This window comes from Apodemus sylvaticus, chromosome 1 (genome assembly GCF_947179515.1).
Source record: "Apodemus sylvaticus chromosome 1, mApoSyl1.1, whole genome shotgun sequence".
NCBI lineage: Eukaryota > Metazoa > Chordata > Mammalia > Rodentia > Muridae > Apodemus > Apodemus sylvaticus.
In genome coordinates this window covers 129,213,375-129,235,503 of record NC_067472.1, presented here as the reverse complement: position 1 = coordinate 129,235,503, position 22,129 = coordinate 129,213,375, and the positions used below count along the sequence as shown (strand labels likewise).

Here is a 22,129-nt window from a genome sequence, read left to right as displayed (position 1 = left end):
ATGGGAGGACCAGTGTACCAACCATCTTGGAATGAAGCTAAGAAAGGTTGAAGGTTTCTGAGGAAAGGATTTCTCAGTGAAAAGTGTCCACGCCATGGCAACCTCCTGCTGTACAATGTGATTTCAGAGCCTTGGGCACAAATGTTATTACAGTATCTCTTCCTTAACTATCCTGTGCCTTAACTGTCCCAATAGCACCTCTGCTATCTCTTCCAGCTGAACTATGACCACTTCACTCTTGGTCTTTGTGGCTCTGAGGGTCATCGCTGCAGTGATCTCAGAAGAAGTTCCAGGTGAGAACAACTCCTTTATTGCGTAGGGTGCCGAGTACAGGATACAACTTAATTTTGGGACACAGGGCCTGCTACCCCTTTCTTTGGCCTTTTCTTGGCCCTTTCAAAATGTAATAGGAACAAACACAGGCACACATACATGCACATGCACACATGTGTGCACGCATGTGCGTGCACGCACATAAACATACACACACACACTCAACCTGTTACAAACACACCCACTCCTAGATGCTCTCAGCAAGGAGATTTGCTCAGCCTCCTTCACAGAGCCCTCGGGGATCCCATTCAGAACCACTGCACAGTGTGAATGGGGTAGAGAGAAGATATGGGGAGCCAGAGAGGGAGCATGGGTGGGACCACCGAAGAGGAGAAAAGAACAACAGTGAAAAGGCTGGTTTTCCTCTAGAAATGAGGGCACACCTGGTGTGAGCTCCCCACTTAAGGGTCAGGTGAAGAACTTTACACATGGTGTGGGGATTCAAGGTCTGAACACATCTGTGAGGCCTCCCAAACAGTGCAGAGGGATAAGAGGGGGCTTGCTCATGGTTGGGGGCGGTAACAAGAGCAGGCTTGGGCACCCTTCTTTCCCCCAATCTACTGTATGGCAATGCAAAAAAACTCCAGGACTTCAGGGTCACAGAAAAAAATTTCCATGGTCAAAAGGAAAGACACAGTGTTTTATTCACTCACACACTGGCCTGATTCACAGCTTTTGAATATGTAGATGTGGTTATCTGGACCTCCAATGATGCTCAGAGAGCCATGAATATCCAGACCCTAGCCATCACCTGGGGAGATATGTCCACATCGGCAAAACAGTCCACTAGGGTTGGCTGAGAGCTTCGACAGCCACCAAGCTGAACTCAACAGTGGCCTCTGGCTATCCCCTGAGGACCACCACTACAGAGCCAGGCTGTGGCCAGTGGCGTCAGGGCTGGGCAGCAGATGGAGGTGTTTGTGGAGAGATGGTGGAATCTGTCCAGACATCAAAAGGTTCAGGCTGGACTCCAGACATTCCTGGCTCCCCTATTCTTACCACCCACAACTATCTGAAACATTTTTACTTCAACCTGTACATCCCTTGAAAGGAAGGGTTCTAAAAATTTAAGACCTACCATGAAAGGCACTGTGTGGAAGGCTGTTTCTCTCCCATTCCAACAGAATTCAGGAAACACTATGTCTTCTTTATTGACACACTCCATAATTTTTATGTTGTCTAGTCTTACCCATTCCCATATTTCCAGATCTGACTCTACAGGCCAAAAAAAAAAAAAAAAAAAAAAGTCTGACCTCCTGTTCTCCTCAGCCTTCTTGCCCTTTACTTCAAAAGCCTTGCCCTTCTACAAGGTCCAGCTAAAACCAAAGCAGACCTCCCAGAATGGGATCTGTCTATCTTTGAAGTTCTGTGCCTCAAGTTTAAAGGCTGTGGAGAATTTTGTAATTCTAATAATTATTACACCCAACGTGTAGGACAGTCTCTGCCTTTATGAGAAAATGTCTCAGGAAAACAGCTTATCTGTGGCAAGGCAGAAACACCATGCATGGAGGTAGAGGAGGGGAGAAGTTTACCTCATGCCTGGAAACAGAGGGAGAGAAAGGGAGAGAAAGGAAGGGCGGGGACAAAGAAACAGAGACAGAGAAAGACAGAGGCAAAGAGAGACAGAAAGAGACAGAATGACAGAGACAGAGACAGAGGAGACAAGGAGGCAGGGAGACTGGGGGAGGAGCCATGAACAAGATATCCCTTTCAAAGTCGCACCTGCAGTGATTTATCTCTCCAACAAGGCAGCACATCCCAATCCAGTCACCTCATAACACCACCATACCTTCCACACATGAACCTTCTGTGGAGAACTCATCATATTCAAAATAAATACCCCAATATATTTCTCTAAAGTCTCTGGATCCAGCATGTCACTACTCTAAGAACAGGGGTCCTGTTTATCTATGGCTTGGCATCCCCTCTAGGTGTCCAAGGTCTGAGATCTCTCTTATGCTCGTCTGAAATTCTTTTTTGGCTCTGAATTTTGTCTTGGGGGAGGGGACCAGAGGTCTTTGGGGATGCTGATCTGGAGAGGGTGTTTGAGGCTCCCTGGGAATCCCCAGGTTTCCACATGGTGGACTGCATGTGGGCCTCCGGGATGGCCGCATTTCTAGGCCTGGGGAGGGAGGCAGAGCCTGGTGGTCTCTATAACTCCTAACACGTTTGTCTGTCCTCCCACCCTTCCCACAGACCATGACAACTCACTGAGTGTGAGCATCCCGCAGCCATCCCCATTAAAGGTCCTCCTAGGGACTTCCCTCACCATCCCCTGCTACTTCATCGACCCCATGCATCCAGTGACCACTGCCCCCTCCACTGCCCCCCTCACCCCAAGAATCAAGTGGAGCCGTGTTTCCAAGGAAAAAGAGGTGGTACTGCTGGTGGCCACCGAAGGGCAGGTTCGGGTCAACAGCATCTACCAAGACAAGGTCTCACTACCCAACTATCCAGCCATCCCCAGCGATGCCACCCTGGAAATCCAGAACCTTCGCTCCAACGACTCCGGGATCTATCGGTGTGAAGTGATGCACGGCATTGAGGACAGTGAAGCCACCCTGGAGGTCATAGTAAAAGGTGAAGGGTCTGCTACTGGGACGCCATGTGGCCTGTAGAAAGAACTAGAATGATGTCCTCGGCAGTGTGGACCTTGGTGACTAGTTCTCCCATGCAGTCCCTCTGCACGCCCATTTTCTCCTCACGGCCCCCTAATGTGGGACTGACTGGCAAACGCTGCTCTCTGGGGGACTGGGACTCTAGGACTGGGACACATAAATGTTTCATCCTGGTATCTATCGGCAGCTTCTTTGCCAACAATCTTTCACTCAGTGGGTATATCAGCATCTCTTGCCGCTGTGATCGGATACCTAACAGGAGTCCACGTGAGGGAGGAAGGTGTTGCTCTGGCTCACAGTTTGAGGGGATACAGTCCACCATGATGGGCACAGGATGACAGTAGGTGGCGTGTGAGGCAGCTGAACATACTCCATCGACAGTCGGGAGGCAGAGACGGATCCGAGGCTCACCCTGCTCACTTTCTCCTTTGTCTTTTCTTCTTCTCCTTCTTCTCCTCCTTCTCCTTCTTCTCCTCCTTCTCCTTCTTCTCCTTCTTCTCCTTCTCCACTCTGGGACCCCAGACATGGGATGGTACCACTTACCATGAGGGTGGGTCTCCCCTCTTCAGTTAAACTCTCACAGACATACCCAGAGGTATGTCTCCTACCCACAGCAGGCCTTGTATAAGCAAATGAGTTAAATGGCATGTCTGCCGTGACCCTAGGAATGAGTGGAAGTGGATTCCTAACACATCATCCAGGCATCTTCCCCGCCCCTCCTCCTTACCCTTTATACTCCACTTCAGAGTCCAAAGAAATGACTAAAGATTCACTTCCTGGTCTCTCTTGTCTCTAAGAGGTCTGGTTAGGCTGCCCCTGAGCTACTGGAGACCTGGAACCCTCCGAGTCCTGTCCCTGGATTGGGGAGTGGAGTAGGGATCAGAGAGCCCAGGAATGACAAAAGGAAAAATCGCCAGGGGACAGCTTTTGCCTTAGTTCCAATAGCTTTCTCATTGTCAGGATTATTTTAGGTGTTTAAAAAGGAGCGCCTTGCAGGGAGGTGGTGAGCACCCGGTTAAGGTGGTGGGGTGAGGTGAAGAGGAGACAGGGTTCCAACAAGAGCAAACTTCAGTCGCTGAGGATCTATTGGCAGATATTCTGATGGCTTCTGGGGGAGGGCATGCCAGTTTTCTTTAAGGGTACAGCCCCTGGTAGGTCGGCCACGACCCCGTAGCTGGCCCCACACCCAGGAGTACACAGGCAGCACAAGCTGGACTCAGTGGGGGTGGGGGGTAGAGGGTTAGGGGTAGAGCTGGAAGGAGTTAGTAAGAGATATTGAAGTACATATAATCAAAATATGTTTTAAGTATGTATGAAATGCTCAAATTAATAAAAAAAAGATTGTAATAAAAATTCAAAGAAGAAAACTGTGTCAGCCTGGACCAGAGAGTGCCCAAGTCCAGGGTTCCCAGGATCCTCGTCACCATTTCTCAAGGGCTTCAATAACCAGAGCTCACACCTAACCTGCTCTCCCTCTGGTCCGTGTGTCCCACAGGTATTGTGTTCCACTACAGAGCTATTTCCACACGCTACACGCTGGACTTTGACCGAGCACAGCGGGCTTGTCTTCAGAACAGCGCCATCATCGCCACCCCGGAGCAACTGCAGGCTGCCTATGAGGATGGCTTCCACCAGTGCGATGCGGGCTGGCTGGCCGACCAGACAGTCAGGTGAGGCCCCGACCCCCAGAGGAAAAACTGTCAGAGCGGAGGGCCGAGTAAAATGAGGCAGACAATGGGATGGGACAGTGTCCTGCACTGAGCTGGTGTGAACATGATCCTCTGGCCAGTCTAGGGTCTAGCCTTGTCAACATACATACCCAGTGTCCCATCCCAGGCCCCCATTATTCACTCTCCCAGGAGAACACATTACCAGCGCCCTTGTTCTGAACTCCACTGCCCTCTTTGCCTGTTTTTCGTCTTGATGCTTCTCTGCTTCTGGTTTGTTTGTCAGTTTTTTAACTTGGAGTTTTATTTTATTTTTGCTTATTGCCTTTTTATTTATATTTATATTACCTGTTTGTATATTATATATCATATTATAATACGTATAATAATATATATTGCATAATATATAAAAATATATTTATATTGCCTGCTTATTTACATACCTTTTTTGTAAGACAACACATACATACATCAAGTGTCTAGAAACATCTTTTCTGAGTGAATCCTAAGAACCACGTGGCAGAGCAGACAGAGGCCTGCCTCAAGCATTCCAGTACAGTGTAGCGAGCCTGTGAAGACAGACTGTCCACCCCATGAGCATCCTAAGGCTAGCCCCAAAGCCAGCACATAAGACCTCAGGAAGACAACTGCACAAGCTGGATCTTAGGTCACAAGTTCACACAGCGCTATTACAGTTTCACCTCTGCTGTTGAGATTAAACGCTGATCAAAAGCAAGTTGGGGAGGAAACAATTTATTCCAGCTTCTTCCAGGTCACGGTCCATCACTGAGGTAAGTGAGGGCAGAAGCGCTTGGAGGCAGGAACCAGGGAAGAGTGCTGCTGTGCCTCACCCGCAGGCTCATGCTCAGTTAGCTTTCTTACACAGCCCAGGCCCCTCCCTCTAGGGATGATGTCATCATCCATGGTAGTCTCGGCTCTCCTACACTGAGCAAAGCTCAAGACCTCGCAAACCCGGCCACAAGCTAATCTGAGCAATCCTCAACTGAGACCCCTTCAGATGACTCTAGACTGTGCCCAGTTAACAGCTGGCGCTAACTGCGACTGGCACTTTCTACCAAAATTAGTAGACAAACAAAAAAAAAAAAATAAGAAAGGCAACAGTCTAATATGGCAAGAGTCCACATATTGGTCTCAGGAAGAGCTAGACTCAAATCCAAACCCTGGGATTTGGAAGCTGTGTGTCTATCAACAAATGAGTTAACATTTCTGGACCTTAGTTTAAGTATAAATAGAGTCCAGCCCCTCTTTCACTTAGTGGACATAAGTCTCAAGCGGTACCAAGTAGGCACCATGGCCAAATCCAAACCAACCCATTCTTCGTTTCTGTAAGTATCATTGTGCTGAAGCCTAGTCACACTCACCTGATTACACGTTGTCGGTAGCTGCTCCACACTGCTGCAGTACAGATGATCATCATAGGGGCCTATGGTTTGCAAAATCCACAAGATTCTGGCCTTTTACGTGGAAAGTGCCTTCAGGGAAAGAGTGTTTGTTACCAAGAGCACTTGGTAGCAAAGGCAGCTAGACGCGTGAGCAGCATTGAGCCTGGAGGGGCAGCTAGCATGCAGAGCAGACTTGGACAGAGGTAGTTTTGTGCCTCTGTCTCCTCCTATGGAGGTGAAGGCTACAAGAACAATGACTTTGGGGTCCCCTCTATGTCACACTCCAACCTTGACTTCCCAACAGATACCCCATCCACACTCCCCGGGAAGGTTGCTATGGTGACAAGGATGAGTTCCCTGGAGTGAGAACCTATGGAATCCGGGACACCAATGAGACCTATGATGTGTACTGCTTCGCTGAGGAGATGGAGGGTGAGAAAGCTGGTTCCCTCCAAGATGATTTTCCCATCACCATCACCTTGATCACATGTGGGATAGCTACACAAGGCCTTGTCCAGGCCATGGCCCTTCCCTCAGTCGTCTCCTGCTATGAACAGGAATGGTCTCTTGCTGGAATCCATGCTATTCACTTTGAAGGGGTTCTCAGTGGCCACAGGCATCTGTAAACCATTTGCTGCTACCACCAAACCCCAAAGTCCAAAGTCCTCTGGGACTGCCCCTCTCATCCAGGATCTCACCATCTCTGGCCAACCCATACCTGTCTTAAGGTTCATGGTGCCATCAAAGCCATGCTCAGGTCTGGGGTGTAGCTCAGTGCAGACCCTGGCTTCCATCCCTACACCACTCTAAGGCAGACACATCAGACACACTCACATACATCCCAGCTACCCTCTCTCCACTTCCTGGCCCCAGCTTGAAGTCCTACCCTGGGCCTTTTGTTGGGTTGTTTGAGAGAGAAACCTGGGTTGTTTCTTTCTTTTATGAGGATACTAATTTTGAATATAGAGTTACCCTGGTCTGTAGATGACACCCCTTTCCCATCCACCTCTCTGGAAATCCCACACACTCTCTGAAGATACTTCTCATAGCTCCCAAGCTCCTCCGGCTGGGAGAAAAACTGGTGGTGGTATACCCCGCCTTTCTCGCCATGTGACCACCTTCTAGTTCTCATCTCAGGAGCCAAAGCCTCTATTAAGTAACAAACATTTGTGTCCCCGAGTTTGACTAACCCAAGACAAATACAACAGCCCTTTTGTCTGAGCTACCACTAAGCAAAGACCCTTAAAACTACCCAATAAACGATCAGAGACTCCACCCCATCCTCAAGCACAACCTTGCTAGGTTTTAGGAAATATTGTTTAAAAGCTAGAAGATCCCAAATTACCCTATAATGGCCTCTTTGGGTGCTACTGACCCTAGTTTGGAAAGTAGTACTCTAAGGGATCAAAAGGTGAGGCTTGCTTTTCTCATCAGATTTTTAATTTGGGGTGCTTTCCTAGGAAAGGGTAGTGCCTGTATTAAAGGAAAGCTCCCCTAGTGGTGGGAGGGTGAATAGCAACCAACTGGGCTTCTGATTTCGCGATTGCTCCACCCCTTGCTCTTTGGGCAGCTTTTTTTTTTTTTCTTTTAATGTGGGGGGAGGAGGGAGAGGGAGCGGTCCTTGTTAGGAGATTAGTGTCATCCTACCCAAAAGTTCTGAGAGGAATGGAGTGACAGACAAGCCGTGAGATACTAACGCAGAGCCAAAGATAAAAAGAGATATCTCCGGGATAAGATGTGGATCTCTAGGACACAGGCAGCTTGGGATGGGAGTGGTCACCCAATGTGATGTGTTCTTCACAGGCGAGGTCTTTTATGCCACATCCCCGGAGAAATTCACCTTCCAGGAGGCAGCCGACGAGTGCCGGAGGCTGGGGGCACGGTTGGCCACCACGGGCCAGCTCTACCTGGCCTGGCAGGGCGGTATGGACATGTGCAGCGCTGGCTGGCTGGCGGACCGCAGCGTACGCTACCCGATCTCCAAGGCTCGGCCCAACTGCGGAGGCAACCTCTTGGGTGTGAGGACTGTCTATCTGCACGCCAACCAGACAGGCTATCCTGATCCCTCATCCCGCTATGACGCCATCTGTTACACAGGTGGGGCTGGGGCTGAAGGTGGGAAAGGGGTTCTCACCACCAAAATCAGATCCCGATAAGGTCTTGGGAAGGGACCACTGAGTTCCTGAACCCCGTCTTCCGTTTTTACTGCTTCTTAATGTATAGACGATGGAGTCACAATGTATCCAGCTCGGTTTCATCAGATTCACACAGAACAGCGTTTAAAGTAAACGCTTTGGAGCCCCTGTTTTCTTGGGTTTGAATCCCAGCTCTTCCATACAATGACGGCTCATTTCACTTCTACAGTCCCAATCTTATGAGAAGAGGGACACCCTCTCTCCCAAAAGTCTCTCTTCTCTTTTTGATGATCTGCCCACCCTTTGGAAGTATCACCCTCACGAATATTTTCTGTATTAATAACTACCTTGTATCTGCCAGCCCCTCATTGTCCAGGACTCTGAGGAGGCAGTTCTTCAACAACGCCTGCATCGATTACACAAAGCACCTCTGTAAGATTCAGGCTTCCCCCTTCCTCACCGATGGGGAGGTCCTCACACTTGCCCCTGAAGTAGGGACCAGAGCCTTCCCCAACCTCAGACTCTTACTAATAATTTAATTGCATCGTTACTGAATAGGTGCAGAATTTGTCTTGCCATTGTTACACAAACAATACACTATAACAGCTATGGAAATGGTGCATATACTCTATGAGGAATTATAAGCAACCAAAAAATAACATTAGATTCCAGCAGGGGCCCAGTTATTATATAAAGGAATCTAGCGTTCACAGAGTTTGGTATCTGTGGGAGGTTTGGAACCATCCTGAGGTTGAGGCATGAACCTCAGGAACCTCAGGAAAGAAAGAGCCACAGAACTCAGATACCTGAGGCCCTTGGGGTGGGCAGGGCCAGGTGCCTGGCTCCAGTCAAGTAGAAGGAAATGGGGCGCATTCAGCTCTCGTCCCCGCAGAACAGCCGTGAGCTAAGCACTAAAGCCTGTCTTTGCCTCCTGTCCCAGGTGAAGACTTTGTAGACATCCCAGAAAACTTCTTCGGGGTCAGTGGTGAAGATGACATCACCATCCAGACGGTGACCTGGCCAGACCTGGAGCTGCCCCTGCCCCGTAATATCACAGAGGGAGAAGCCCTGGGCAACGTGATCCTCACGGCAAAGCCCATCTTCGACCTGTCCCCCACTATCTCAGAACCTGGGGAGGTCCTCACACTTGCCCCTGAAGTAGGGACCAGAGCCTTCCCCGAGGCTGAGGAGGGAACTGAAGAAGCCACCAGGCCCTGGGGCTTTCCTGAGGAAGCCACGCGTGGGCCAGACTCTGCCACTGCCTTCGCCAGTGAGGACCTGGTGGTGCGAGTGACCATCTCTCCAGGGGCATCTGAAGTTCCTGGTCAGCCCCGCTTGCCAGGGGGTAAGTACGCTCCCGGGGAACAGGCAGGGCAATTACATCCACTCTTTGGTCACAAATCATTAACCTCAAGGGAAGTTGCCTGTGGAAAACAGGGTATATATCAAGCAGATGAAAGTACCCATGGTTCACCACAAAACAGACCCATTTGAAAACCATTGCTCCAGGTGACCTGCTGGCCTTGCCTGGCCTTGTCCTCTCACCAGGACAGAAAATCAACCAAGTTTAGTGAGCAGGCTGAGCGCAGCTGGTCTGAGGGAGCAGTGAGCTGACAGTGCCTCACAGTCCTAAATAACTGAGGAGGGGGAGGAGTTAAAAGGAGAAAGGTGTTTTGTGATACGTGAAAATTGTGTAATGAAAATATGTTCAAATTTCAGTGCTCAGGAATAAAGTTTGATTGGATCAAGGCCATGTCTGCTTGTTGAAGACTTTGTGCCTAATTTAGGACAGTTGTGGCTGAGTTAAGCACTTGGACAAAATCATGTGTCCCACAGAACCTGGTCTAGAGACCAGGTATGATGCTACATACACATCTGCATGCTAGAATGGGAAGAGGATGAGGCAGGAGAGTTGTGAGTTCAAGGCCAGTCTGGTTTATATAGCAAGATTCTATCTCAAAAAGAAGAAGGAGGAGAAGGAAAAGGAGGTGGAGGGGAAACCCTGATATAGTTATTGGGTGCTCTCTGGAAACCGCTTGCAGCTCTTAGTGTAGGTGGTTGATGTTCCTATACCCAGGCAGGGATGTCACTCAGCACAGAGCCCAGCTGATCCCCAAATGCAAATCTACATTCTGGTATAGGGTCTTGATGGTGTCCCCACCTGGGATGACACTGTCATCTGCCATGATTCTCATGATATCACCAAGTAGAACCTCAGGTGGAACTGCCCAGATCTGTTTAAATGAAGGAGCTAAGCCTAGAACGGACTGCATGAGCATCCGTCTCACCTCTGTCTCTTTCCCCCCCTCTCCTCTTCCCCCACCACCAGGAGTTGTATTCCACTACCGCCCGGGCTCCACCAGATACTCTCTGACATTTGAGGAGGCACAGCAGGCCTGTATGCACACCGGGGCTGTCATTGCCTCTCCTGAGCAGCTCCAGGCTGCCTATGAGGCAGGCTATGAGCAGTGTGACGCTGGCTGGCTGCAGGACCAGACAGTCAGGTAAAAAGACAAGCCTGCCATTTCCAAACCCAACCAAGAAGCCCCAGCCTGACACAGCATGCAGGATGGGACAGGGTCCCACAGCTTTGTGTACTAGTAAGGGGTAAGATATGCCTTTCCTAACCCCCAGAACAGCCCATCACCCCCTTCCCATCCTCTTTCACAGATACCCCATTGTGAGTCCACGGACCCCATGTGTGGGTGACAAAGACAGCAGCCCAGGAGTCAGGACCTACGGTGTGCGCCCATCATCAGAAACCTATGATGTCTACTGCTACGTGGACAAGCTCGAGGGTACAGGCCATGTTATTGCATCCCCAGACCAGCAGGGACTAAGGGAGAGTCACAAAAGGGAGGGATAGAATCGTCACCACCTACCCTGGCCTGCTCACACACAGCTTTCCAGGTGGAAAGCAGGCCCACCCCTAACCTCTTTCAATTCAAGTGCCTTCTCCCCACCAAAGGCTCATATGACTTCCCCCTTGTATTGTAGGGTGACAGTGGTCCTTTAGAAAGCCAAGAGTTCAGTGACTAAATTGATCAATTTATTATCAATAAATGTTAGACATCCCCTCCCAGTGCCCATGAGCAAGTCAAAGGCCCTGGGAAGTCCTTAAAACCTTTTCAACTCTGCAACTCAGCATCACCCAAGCTTATTCAACCCGTTTTGTCTCATTTCTTTTAATTGCCATGAATATCACCAGATTCCCTTTCCACTGAGCCCAAATTAGAAAAGCTTAAGTATAGCCACTCACATAACCTCTGCTAGCCTCAGTTCCCCCATCTGTAAAACATATCTGCTTAAAACTCACATAGGAGGGTCTTCTGAGTATTAGTTGAGACACATAAAAAGTGCCTGGCACAAACAAACGCTGGGTAGATACGAGCTTCCATCTCCCTGACCCAGACAGGGCCCTGGGTAATATGTGGGTGCTAAAACCCCAAAGGAATGGGAATCAGGTCCACAGCAATCACCGGGCTCCATGAGAGAGCAAGAAGCTAAGAGTGCTTGAGGGGTTGGGGTTGCCAGCTGAACCACCACTGCTAGTCAACGGGAGGGGAGGGGGGAGAGGAAAGGGAGGGGAGGGAAGGGGAGGGGAAGGGGAAGGGAAGGAAGGGAAGGGAAGTGAAGGAGAGGGGAGGGAAGGGAGGGGAGGGGAGGAGAGGGGAGTAAAGGGAAGGGAGGGGAGGAGAGGAAAGGGAAGGGAGGGGGGAGGGAAGGGGAGAGGAGAGGAGGGGAGGGGAAGGAAGGGAAGGGAGGGGAAGGAAGAGAAGGGAAGTGAAGGGGAGGGGAGAGGAGGGAAGGGGAGAGGAGGGGAGGGGAAGGAAGGGAAGGGAGGGGAAAGAAGGGAAGGGAGGGGAAGGAAGGGAAGGGAGGGGAAAGAAGGGAAGGGAGGGGAAGGAAGGGAAGGGAGGGGAAGGAAGGGAAGGGAGGGGAAAGAAGGGAAGGGAGGGGAAAGAAGGGAAGGGAGGGGAAGGGGAGGGGAGGGAAGGGAAGCGAAGGGGAGGGAAGGGAAGGGAAGCAAAGGGGAGGGGAGGGAAGGGAAGGGAGAACCTAAAAAGGGGTCATGTCAGGGGTAGAAGCCAATTCCTCATAGATGGACTAGCTCAGCCCAGCTCAACTGTGACATTGTCTTTTTTCAGTAAGGGATGTCCCAAGTCCCAGGAAATTCCTCCTCAATACAAAGTGGAGAAATCGGTCTCTATTACCCAGGATCCCTTGGGGTTGGAGGAGGTGACAGAGTAAGGCTGGGGTCTGTAGGAATATTGCCACATACTCCTATATGGCGTATATGAACAGCCCTGGTGATTAGGGTTGGGGTGCCAGGAGTTCTGCTTCAGAGCAGGGGGACAGGACTATGACACTCGTGAATCGTCACACCACCATTGCCTCTGTCCCCAGGGGAAGTGTTCTTCGCCACACGCCTCGAGCAGTTCACCTTCCTGGAAGCGCAGGCCTTCTGTGCAGCTCAAAATGCCACCCTGGCCTCCACTGGCCAGCTCTATGCCGCCTGGAGCCAGGGTCTGGACAAGTGCTATGCTGGCTGGCTGGCAGATGGCACCCTCCGATACCCCATCGTCACCCCTCGGCCTGCCTGTGGTGGGGACAAACCGGGCGTGAGAACTGTCTACCTCTACCCCAACCAGACCGGCCTCCCTGACCCACTGTCCAAGCACCATGCCTTCTGCTTCCGAGGTACTGTAGTCACCCCATCTGCCTGGGAGGACCCCTTACAGCTTCCTCTATGAACAGTGACAAATGGTTCCTACTTCAAAGGAAGTTACATACAAATATTAATTAGGGTAGTATACATGAAACACTCCATCTGTGTTTATGTGTAATGTTATATACTGTTTTATTTCTATGTTCTTGTCAGTTCTCTTCTACTTGTAACTATCTTTGTAATAAGTGTAATCAAATAAGCCTGCTGTCCCTTGTCAAGCCAGCCTCCTACATGCTTAACTGGCCCACCACTGCCAGGCTCTAAACCTTTTATCAGATTGTAGAGAAGTCTGGTTCCTTCCTGACCTTCTCTAGGCTGCTGGCTTCCCCCAAATCAGAAATGATCCCTATTCTATGAATCCTGTCCACTGCAAATGCCGGGAGAGTTGTGCGGACTGTAAAGATGAACCTCCTGTTCAGGGAACCGACGCTCAGAACCTAGCTCTGCCCTCAAGGCAGACAGGACCCTGATGGATCTTGAGCTGTTATCTCGCCCCAGTACTTCTAAGCCATTGACCTTGGGCAAGTCACAGCAACAAGTCGCTATTTGTTAGATGGACTCTCTTCTCTGTTGAGGTAAAATAGATTTATGAGCATAAAGGTTTTAGGTCCGGGATATAGGATAGACTGTGGGGAAGAGATACCCCAGAGCACTCTGTCCTAAGCTGCCGGGGGTAGAGGGCTCATGGTGTCCTTATCCGGTAAACACAGATGGCAAACGGCTGTCTCGATGACTTCGAGATCGGGGTGGGTTGTCAAGGTTCTTGTACAGGCCAGGTGTACCTCAGGGTCCCCTTGCTCCTCTGTTGCTGAAGGGCAAGGCAGAATGGACTCCGGCCAAAGGGCGGAACCTCATCTCCCACATCTTCTACAGGTGTGTCAACAGCGCCCTCTCCAGGGAAAGAAGAAGAAGGTGGGACACCCACGTCGCCCTCTGACATCGAGGACTGGATCGTCACTCGGGTAGGGCCTGGTGTGGATGCTGTTCCCTTGGAGCCAGAGACAACAGAAGTGTCATATTTCACCACTGAGCCAGAAAACCAGACTGAATGGGAGCCAGCCTCCACTCCAGTGGGCACATCCCCACTGCCAGGTGGGTAAAGCTGGGCTCTGGGACATGCCCCGAAGCCGTGTGCACTAGCCCCACACTCCTGGCGGCTATGAAATGCCAGGCGACGGTGGGAGTCTGGGGAGGGTGGGGTTTGAACTCACTATATAGCCCAGGTAGGTCTTGAACTTGGAATCCTCCTGCCTCGGCCTCCTAAGTAGTGACAGGTCTGCACCCAAACCCAGGTATAAGTTGTGTTGAAAAATACCAACAACGAGGCAAGTGGAGTGTAATCACGTCTCAAACGGTGGGATGTTTTGACTTACTCTACTTCTCAGGGTCCCAGTAACAAGGACCTCAGCTTGAAAACTGAGGCGTCTTTATAAACAGCACTGCCTGGCCCTGCTGACCTGGGGACGGGTGCTCCCACTCAAACAGCACCAGCATTGCCAGGAGAGCTTGTCAGACAGTTCCTTAGCCGGAACAGCCGATTCCTCTACCAGCATTGGGCTTTGCTAGGGGCTTGGACTTCACTTGTGGACCAAGACCCTCGTAGCCCACAAATGAAACCCAAGAGTCGGATACAAGAAACACTTATATCTCTTGGATATGGAAGCACTTGAAAGGGGAACTTGGTTTTGTCAGGGGCACACCCCCCAGTTCCAGTGAGCAACGTACATGTCACCCTTGGAACCCCTTGGAACCCCACAAAGCACAGTTCATATAGCCTGAGTCCCTGAGGCTGTAAGGGGGCTTGCAGGCCATTCTCCTTTAATTTCCTTCCCCTTCTTCCTCTCTCCTTCCATCTCTTTATCCTTCATTCTTCTCTCCCCTTTCTACCTCCTTTGTCATAACACTTAAAGCATATCCCTTAGCGATCATCAGACATGTTCCCACACTCTTGAAAGGCATTTTCTGTGGAAGTGGGGAGTACCGGTCCATGTATGACTTTGAAATGGAGCAGAGTTCACTATAACACACGTCACCTTGGCTTCCTTATTTCCTCCAGAGATCCCTCCCACATGGCTTCCCACCATCCCAGCAGCAGAGGAACACACGGAAAGCCCCTCTGCCTCTGAAGAGCCCTCTGCCCCAGAAGTGCCTTCCACCTCAGAGGAACCATACACATCTTCACTTGCAGTGCCAAGCGGAACAGAGCTGCCAGGCTCAGGGGAGGCATCAGGGGCCCCTGACCTCAGTGGTGACTTCACAGGTAGCGGAGATGCTTCAGGACATGTTGACTCAAGTGGGCAGTCATCAGGAGGCATTGAAAGTGGTCTTCCCTCGGGTGACCTTGACTCCAGTGGCCTCAGTCCCACAGTGAGCTCAGGCCTGCCTGTAGAAAGTGGGTCCACCTCAGGAGATGGAGAAGTCCCCTGGTCCCGCACTCCCACAGTTGGCAGGCTGCCCTCTGGAGGGGAGATCCCTGAAGGCTCTGCCTCTGCCTCTGGAACAGGAGATCTTAGTGGGCTGCCTTCAGGAGGGGAAATTACAGAAACTTCTGTTTCTGGAGCAGAAGAAATCAGCGGGCTTCCTTCTGGAGGAGACAGTCTAGAAACTTCTACCTCTGGAGTAGATGCTGTCAGTGTAATTCCTACTGGAAGAGAAGGTCTAGAGACTTCTGCCTCTGGAGTAGAGGACTTCAGTGGACTTTCTTCTGGAGAAAAAGGTTCAGAAACATCTACCTCTGGAATAGAGGACATCAGTGTACTTCCAACTGGAGGAGAAAGTCTAGAAACTTCTGCTTCTGGAGTGGGAGACTTGAGTGGACTTCCCTCAGGAGGAGAAAGTCTAGAAACATCTGCTTCAGGTGCAGAGGATGTCACCCAGCTTCCTACTGAAAGAGGAGGTCTAGAGACTTCTGCCTCTGGAATAGAGGACATCACTGTGCTTCCTACTGGAAGAGAAAATCTAGAAACTTCTGCCTCTGGAGCAGAGGATGTCAGTGGACTTCCTTCTGGAAGAGAAGGTCTAGAGACTTCTGCCTCTGGAGTAGAGGATGTCAGTGGACTTCCTTCTGGAAGAGAAGGTCTAGAGACTTCTGCCTCTGGAGTAGAGGATGTCAGTGGACTTCCTTCTGGAAGAGAAGGTCTAGAGACTTCTGCCTCTGGAATAGAGGACATTAGTGTGTTCCCTACTGAAGCAGAAGGTCTAGAAACTTCTGCCTCTGGGGAATATGTTAGTGGGATTCCTTCTGGAGAAGATGTTACAGAAACCTCTGCTTCTGGAGTAGAGGATGTGAGTGGTCTTCCTTCTGGAGGAGAGGGTATAGAAACTTCTGCCTCTGGAGTGGAAGATCTTGGTCTTTCTACTAGAGATAGTCTAGAGACATCTGCTTCAGGAGTAGATGCTACTGGGTTTCCTTCTGGAAGAGGGGACCCAGAAACCTCTGTTTCTGGGGTAGGTGATGACCTCAGTGGACTTCCTTCTGGAAAAGAAGGCCTAGAGACCTCAGCTTCTGGAGCTGAGGACCTTGGTGGCTTGCCTTCTGGAAAAGAAGACTTGGTAGGGTCTGCTTCTGGAGCCCTGGACTTTGGAAAGCTACCTTCTGGAACTCTAGGAAGTGGTCAAACTCCAGAAGCAAGTGGCTTTCCCTCTGGATTTAGTGGTGAGTATTCTGGAGTGGACATTGGAAGTGGCCCATCCTCTGGTCTGCCTGACTTTAGTGGACTTCCATCTGGCTTCCCAACTGTCTCCCTTGTGGACAGTACCTTAGTGGAAGTGATCACAGCCACCACTGCCAGTGAACTGGAAGGAAGAGGGACCATTGGCATTAGTGGTTCAGGAGAAGTATCAGGGCTGCCCTTTGGTGAATTGGACAGTAGTGTGGATATTAGTGGTCTCCCTTCAGGAACTGAACTCAGTGGCCAAGCATCTGGATCTCCTGATATCAGTGGAGAAACATCTGGATTTTTTGATGTGAGTGGACAGCCATTTGGGTCTTCTGGCACCAGTGAGGGAACATCTGGGATTCCTGAAGTCAGTGGGCAGCCATCAGGAATTCCTGACACCACTGAGACATCTGGAGTGACTGAGATTAGTGGACTGCCCTCTGGACAACCAGATGTCAGTGGAGAAGGGTCTGGAATTCTCTTTGGCAGTGGCCAGTCCTCTGGCGTAACAACTGTGAGTGGAGAGACCTCTGGGATTTCCGATCTCAGTGGGCAACCCTCAGGGTTCCCAGTGTTCAGTGGAACAGCACCTGGAACCCCTGACCTGACTTCTGGCACCATGAGTGGCAGCGGAGATTCTTCTGGCATTACATTTGTGGACACCAGTCTTGTTGAAGTGACCCCTACCACATTCAAAGAAGAAGAGGGGTTAGGATCTGTGGAACTCAGTGGCTTCCCTTCTGGGGAGACGGATCTGTCTGGCACATCTGGGAGGGTGGATGTCAGTGGACAATCTTCTGGAGCAATCGATTCCAGCGGATTCACATCCCCCACTCCAGAATTCAGTGGCCTCCCAAGTGGAGTAGCTGAGGTCAGTGGCGAATTCTCTGGAGTTGAGACTGGGAGCAGCTTGCCCTCAGGAGCATTTGATGGCAGTGGACTTGTCTCAGGTTTCCCTACTGTGTCTCTCGTAGACAGAACTTTGGTGGAATCTATAACCCAGGCTCCTACTGCTCAAGAAGCTGGAGAAGGACCTTCGGGCATTTTGGAATTCAGTGGTGCCCATTCTGGAACACCAGACATATCTGGAGACCTTTCTGGGTCTTTGGACCTAAGCACCTTGCAGTCTGGGCAGATGGAACCCAGCACGGAGACACCAAGCTCTCCATATTTTAGTGGAGATTTTTCCAGCACCACTGATATAAGTGGAGAATCCATAGCTGCCACAACGGGCAGTGGGGAAAGCTCGGGGCTTCCGGAAGTCACTTTAATCACTTCAGAGTTAGTGGAGGGTGTGACTGAACCAACTGTTTCCCAGGAACTTGGCCGTGGTCCTTCTATGACATACACTCCCCGGCTCTTTGAGGCCAGTGGGGAAGCCTCAGCATCTGGGGACTTTGGTGGAGCTGTAACAAACTTCCCTGGGTCTGGGACAGAAGCTTCAGTCCCAGAAGCCAGCAGTGACCCATCTGCTTATCCTGAGGCTGGAATGGGCGTATCTGCTGCCCCCGAGGCCAGCAGTAAATTGCCTGAGTTCCCAGATCTGCATGGAATTACCTCTGCCTTCCATGAAGCAGATTTGGAGATGACAACCCCAGACACGGAGGTGAGCAGCAACCCATGGACCTTTCAGGAAGGCACCAGGGAGGGATCAGCTGCTCCAGAAGTGAGTGGAGAAACTAGCACTACCTCCGACGTAGACACGGGCGCTTCGGGTGTGCCTTCTGCCACACCCATGGCTTCTGGAGACAGGACTGAAACCAGTGGAGAATGGTCTGGTCACACCTCAGAGGTGAATGTTGCCATCAGATCCACCACTGCAGAGTCTGAGTGGGCCCAACCTACCCCGCACCCTACAGAGACACTTCAAGAAATCGAATCCCCAGATCCCTCGTACTCAGGGGAGGAGACCCAGACAGCAGAAACAACCACGTCCCTGACAGATGCCCCCACGCTCTCTTCTCCAGAAGGGTCAGGGGAAACAGAGTCAACCACTGCAGGTATGGGGTTATTTTCTTTTTAAATGTGTTTGGGATGTAGGCAAGTGTAATCCAGAAGGAGGCATGATCGCTTTAAAATTCAAAGCTCAGCTGGACAGTGTCAGATAATAGTCCAAATCCCTCTGAGCCTTATCCATGAAGTGAGAATGGTACCCGAGAAGACTAAATAGGATAGAACCATGAACAAAGCACGCACCGGGTGTCATGCCATGTTCTTCACAGCATGACCTTGTGGAGATGAGTGACTTCCTTCTGCTGGTGTTAGATCCACGAACACTCGTTCTTGGGTGTCACCATCTGTGCTTGGCACAGGGAGAAAGTACCTATTTAGATAGCGATAGAAATTATGTTTGCAAAGCTGTTCCCAAGTAAATGTGAGATGACAGAGTACATGCTAATTTATGTCCAAATATTTATTTTGTGTGGGGCTAAAACCTGCATAGTTTAAGGAACTCTGAAGTCTTACTTTGGCTCCCTCTTGACTCTAGACTGTGTTCCCTACCCATCCCAGGCCACCAGAACTTCCCAGGACTGTCCCAGCGCCTCATCCAGACACCAAGCTCCAGCAGCTTTAGACGGGGCAGGGCATCTTGATTCTCCCACTGTACTGGGACCATTTTCACAATCAGAGAAAAAGTACCCACATACTGGGGACTGAGGGAGCAGGATAGCAGAACCCCCAAGAGTGAGCTGACTCTAAGCCATCCATCCTCAAGGGTGTGGAGCATCTCAGCACCGGGCCATCGGAGCTCAGAGGCTGTTCCGGTCTCAGGGCAGCTGGGTTCTTGATACCTGTCCTCTAGGTTCTGTATAGAGGAGCCCTGTGGCCCAGGGACATATCTGGGAACATGTTTGTGGCCCACTGACCACAATGGCCATCACTGTGACATAGGAAAGCTCTCACTAGCCATGAGGGGGCAGAGAGGTGCTAGAGAGACTGACTCCCACCGTCTCCAGAGGAGGAGTCATGCAGAAGCATCCTCTCTCTACCAAGGCAGGGTCTCTCATAAAGGAGCCTTATTCCTGGGACACATTCAAAACTGGAGAAATGAATCCTAGGGGAAATCCAACTAGATTTAACTGATGGCCAGGTCCCATGCCTCAGAAGCGTTTATATCAGACACAGAAGATTCTGTATTCTTAGATATTAACATACAAGCATATTAACACCTCACTGTAGAGTGCAGCCTCGTAATAGTGAACATGCTTCATACTTAGCACAGACATAGTAAATGCATGTGTGTACAGATGGTGCAGGCTCTCTGCCCACTCTTTCCTCGCTGGGGTCACTCTCTACAGACCAGAACCTATAGGCGCCTAACCCCAAGGACAAACAATGTGGACTTTTCTTCCTGCTCAAGAAACAAGAACCATAAGGATCTAATAACCAAGTGACCAAATCCCTCTACACATGGTCGTACCATCCTCAGCAACTCTTTCCAACCTGTAAAAGTTACAGGCAAGACTTGTGACGTCAGTTGGGCAATCGTGGTATACACCTGTAATCCTAACTCGTAGGAAGGGGAGGGAGGAGGAGGCCAGCTTCAGCTATGTAGTGAGATTCTGGGGAGGGGTTGGGGGAAAACAGAATGGACCTCAGGAGCCCTAAAATTAATAAAAAGTAACAGTAGAATTTATTCTTTATTCTTCCCAGGATAGTGGCTCTTGTCTAAAACCTCAATCCTAGCACTCAGGAGGCTGAGACAGGAGGATTTCCAAGAGTTCCAGGCCAGCTTGGGCTATGGAGTGAGACACTGTTTCAAAATAAAAGAAAGGAGGGAAGGAAGGAAAAAGGTAGACATTAGCAATTGTCATGGGGACAGTCTTCCTGGCTACCTGTATCCCCATCACTCCACCTCCACAGCCTAGATCTTTCCAAGAGCCACAGGTACCAAGATGCAACACTATTCCTATGATATTTGAGTACCCCAGGGATCCTCTCCCAAGGAGAGGAACTTAATTCAGTCCTTAAAAAAAAAATCAGTAGTAACTATCACCGGCTTAGCTGGTAGTCTGTCCATAAACAAGTTCTTGATAAATTAGGAACCAGTACTTTTGACATCAGATTAAATATCTAAAACCTTGTGTGGTGATGCATGCCTATGAGAGTAGTACTTAGGATACTGAGGCAGAAAGACCAGAAGTTCAAGGTCATCCTAAGCTACGCAATCTCAAAATAGATATAGTAACAGTAATAGTAATAGTAATAACAATAATACATTGGCATTGGCTTCATGAATGCTCAGGTTCTTAATCTGGTCCAGTTAAAAATCAGCAGCCTCAGGGCTGGTAAGATGGCTTAGCAGATAAAGGCATTTGCTGCCAAACCTGACCACGTGACTTCAATCTCCAGGACCCACCTGGTGGGAGGAAATAACCCACCCCGACCAGGTGTCCTCTGACCTCTACACTCTCACCATAGCGAGCACCTGCCCCCACCACACTCATGCTAAGAAGCCTCTCCCCAGCTTGTGGGGCCTCCATTTTTTGGTGCAGCTTAGTATCACCTGAGAAACTCCCAAGATGGATCCTGCCTGAGCCCCGCAGCAAGGTATTCTGAGGCAGTTGGTCTGGAGAGGAACTCCACCACTGACATCTTTTCAAAGGTCTTTTAACTTTTAACTACTCCAGTGGCTATAAAATGTAGCCATGGTTGAAAAATACTGCTCTAACCAGATTTCACAACGGTTCTCACTGCGCTACCCACACTGGCCTCGAACTCATGGCAATCCTCCTTGAGTGTTGAAATCACAGGTATGAACCACCACACTCAACAAACAGGTACAGTGGTTGATAATATAATAAGAACTGTAATAATATATACCTCCATGACTTCATTTCACTGAAAAGTTCATAGGCAGTTATTAACTATTTCAGCTAGTAACTAGCTGAATTGAAAAAGCAGTATATTGAAGATACATTTAAGATCAACTTTTAAAATAGAGCAGTCTTGAAATGCATAAGTAGCAATACCCTACTTTTAAATGTAAAGATCATTCTTTTAAAATGCAATTTGAGATTGACAAATACATTTTTATAATTTCTTCTGTGTGAGACACCCAACCAGAAAGTCAGAATCTAAGAATATTTATTAGGTCAGAATTCTTCTATGCTTGACAGTTCTCCCATCCTTGTCTCTGGAAAGGCCCCAGATCATCCAACACAACTGTACAAGCTATGCACTGAGTAACTTGGAGAGTGCTTTGGCTACTGTAGGGGTTTGTCTGTTGGTTGGTTGGTTGGTTGGCTTTTTTGTTTGTTTGTTGAGTGATGAATCATCTAGTTGAGCTGTCACCTGAGGAAAAACACCAGCTGTCACTCTCCATTCAACATTTCCTGTGAGCCATAAAAACCTCTTGTTCCTTGGAGGTCATGAACTCTGATTTCAGCCAAACCTGGATAAGACCTACTCAGAGCAGTGGCCTAATGTGTCTGGTTTAGGTGCTGTGGAGGTCATTTGCAAGCCTGGCTCCTTCAGGCTTTACTAGGAGACCCCAAGTTTTGTACTTCCCAAATTAGAGATGTTGTTTGGGGGCCTTGCTCAAGAGGCAAACAGTGCCCCCCAGTTCTATATTCAGTGACTAT

The 22,129-nt window shown here is 49.8% G+C and overlaps 1 protein-coding gene across 2 annotated transcripts in view; it reads left to right on the top strand.

Moving 5' to 3' along the window:
• Positions 1 to 223: 223 nt before the first annotated feature.
• The window catches only part of Acan (aggrecan), a 31,719-nt gene continuing 9,813 nt past the window's right edge, over positions 224 to 22,129 (top strand). For both annotated transcript variants that reach the window (XM_052178352.1, XM_052178344.1), the window contains exons 1-12: positions 224 to 293; positions 2,530 to 2,913; positions 4,447 to 4,621; positions 6,326 to 6,453; positions 7,825 to 8,118; positions 9,097 to 9,501; positions 10,486 to 10,660; positions 10,827 to 10,954; positions 12,564 to 12,857; positions 13,759 to 13,977; positions 14,942 to 15,901; positions 16,022 to 18,544. In XM_052178352.1, coding sequence (XP_052034312.1) covers positions 224 to 293; positions 2,530 to 2,913; positions 4,447 to 4,621; positions 6,326 to 6,453; positions 7,825 to 8,118; positions 9,097 to 9,501; positions 10,486 to 10,660; positions 10,827 to 10,954; positions 12,564 to 12,857; positions 13,759 to 13,977; positions 14,942 to 15,901; positions 16,022 to 18,544 — 5,755 coding nt within the window. The remainder of the gene's footprint in view (positions 294 to 2,529; positions 2,914 to 4,446; positions 4,622 to 6,325; positions 6,454 to 7,824; positions 8,119 to 9,096; positions 9,502 to 10,485; positions 10,661 to 10,826; positions 10,955 to 12,563; positions 12,858 to 13,758; positions 13,978 to 14,941; positions 15,902 to 16,021; positions 18,545 to 22,129) is intronic.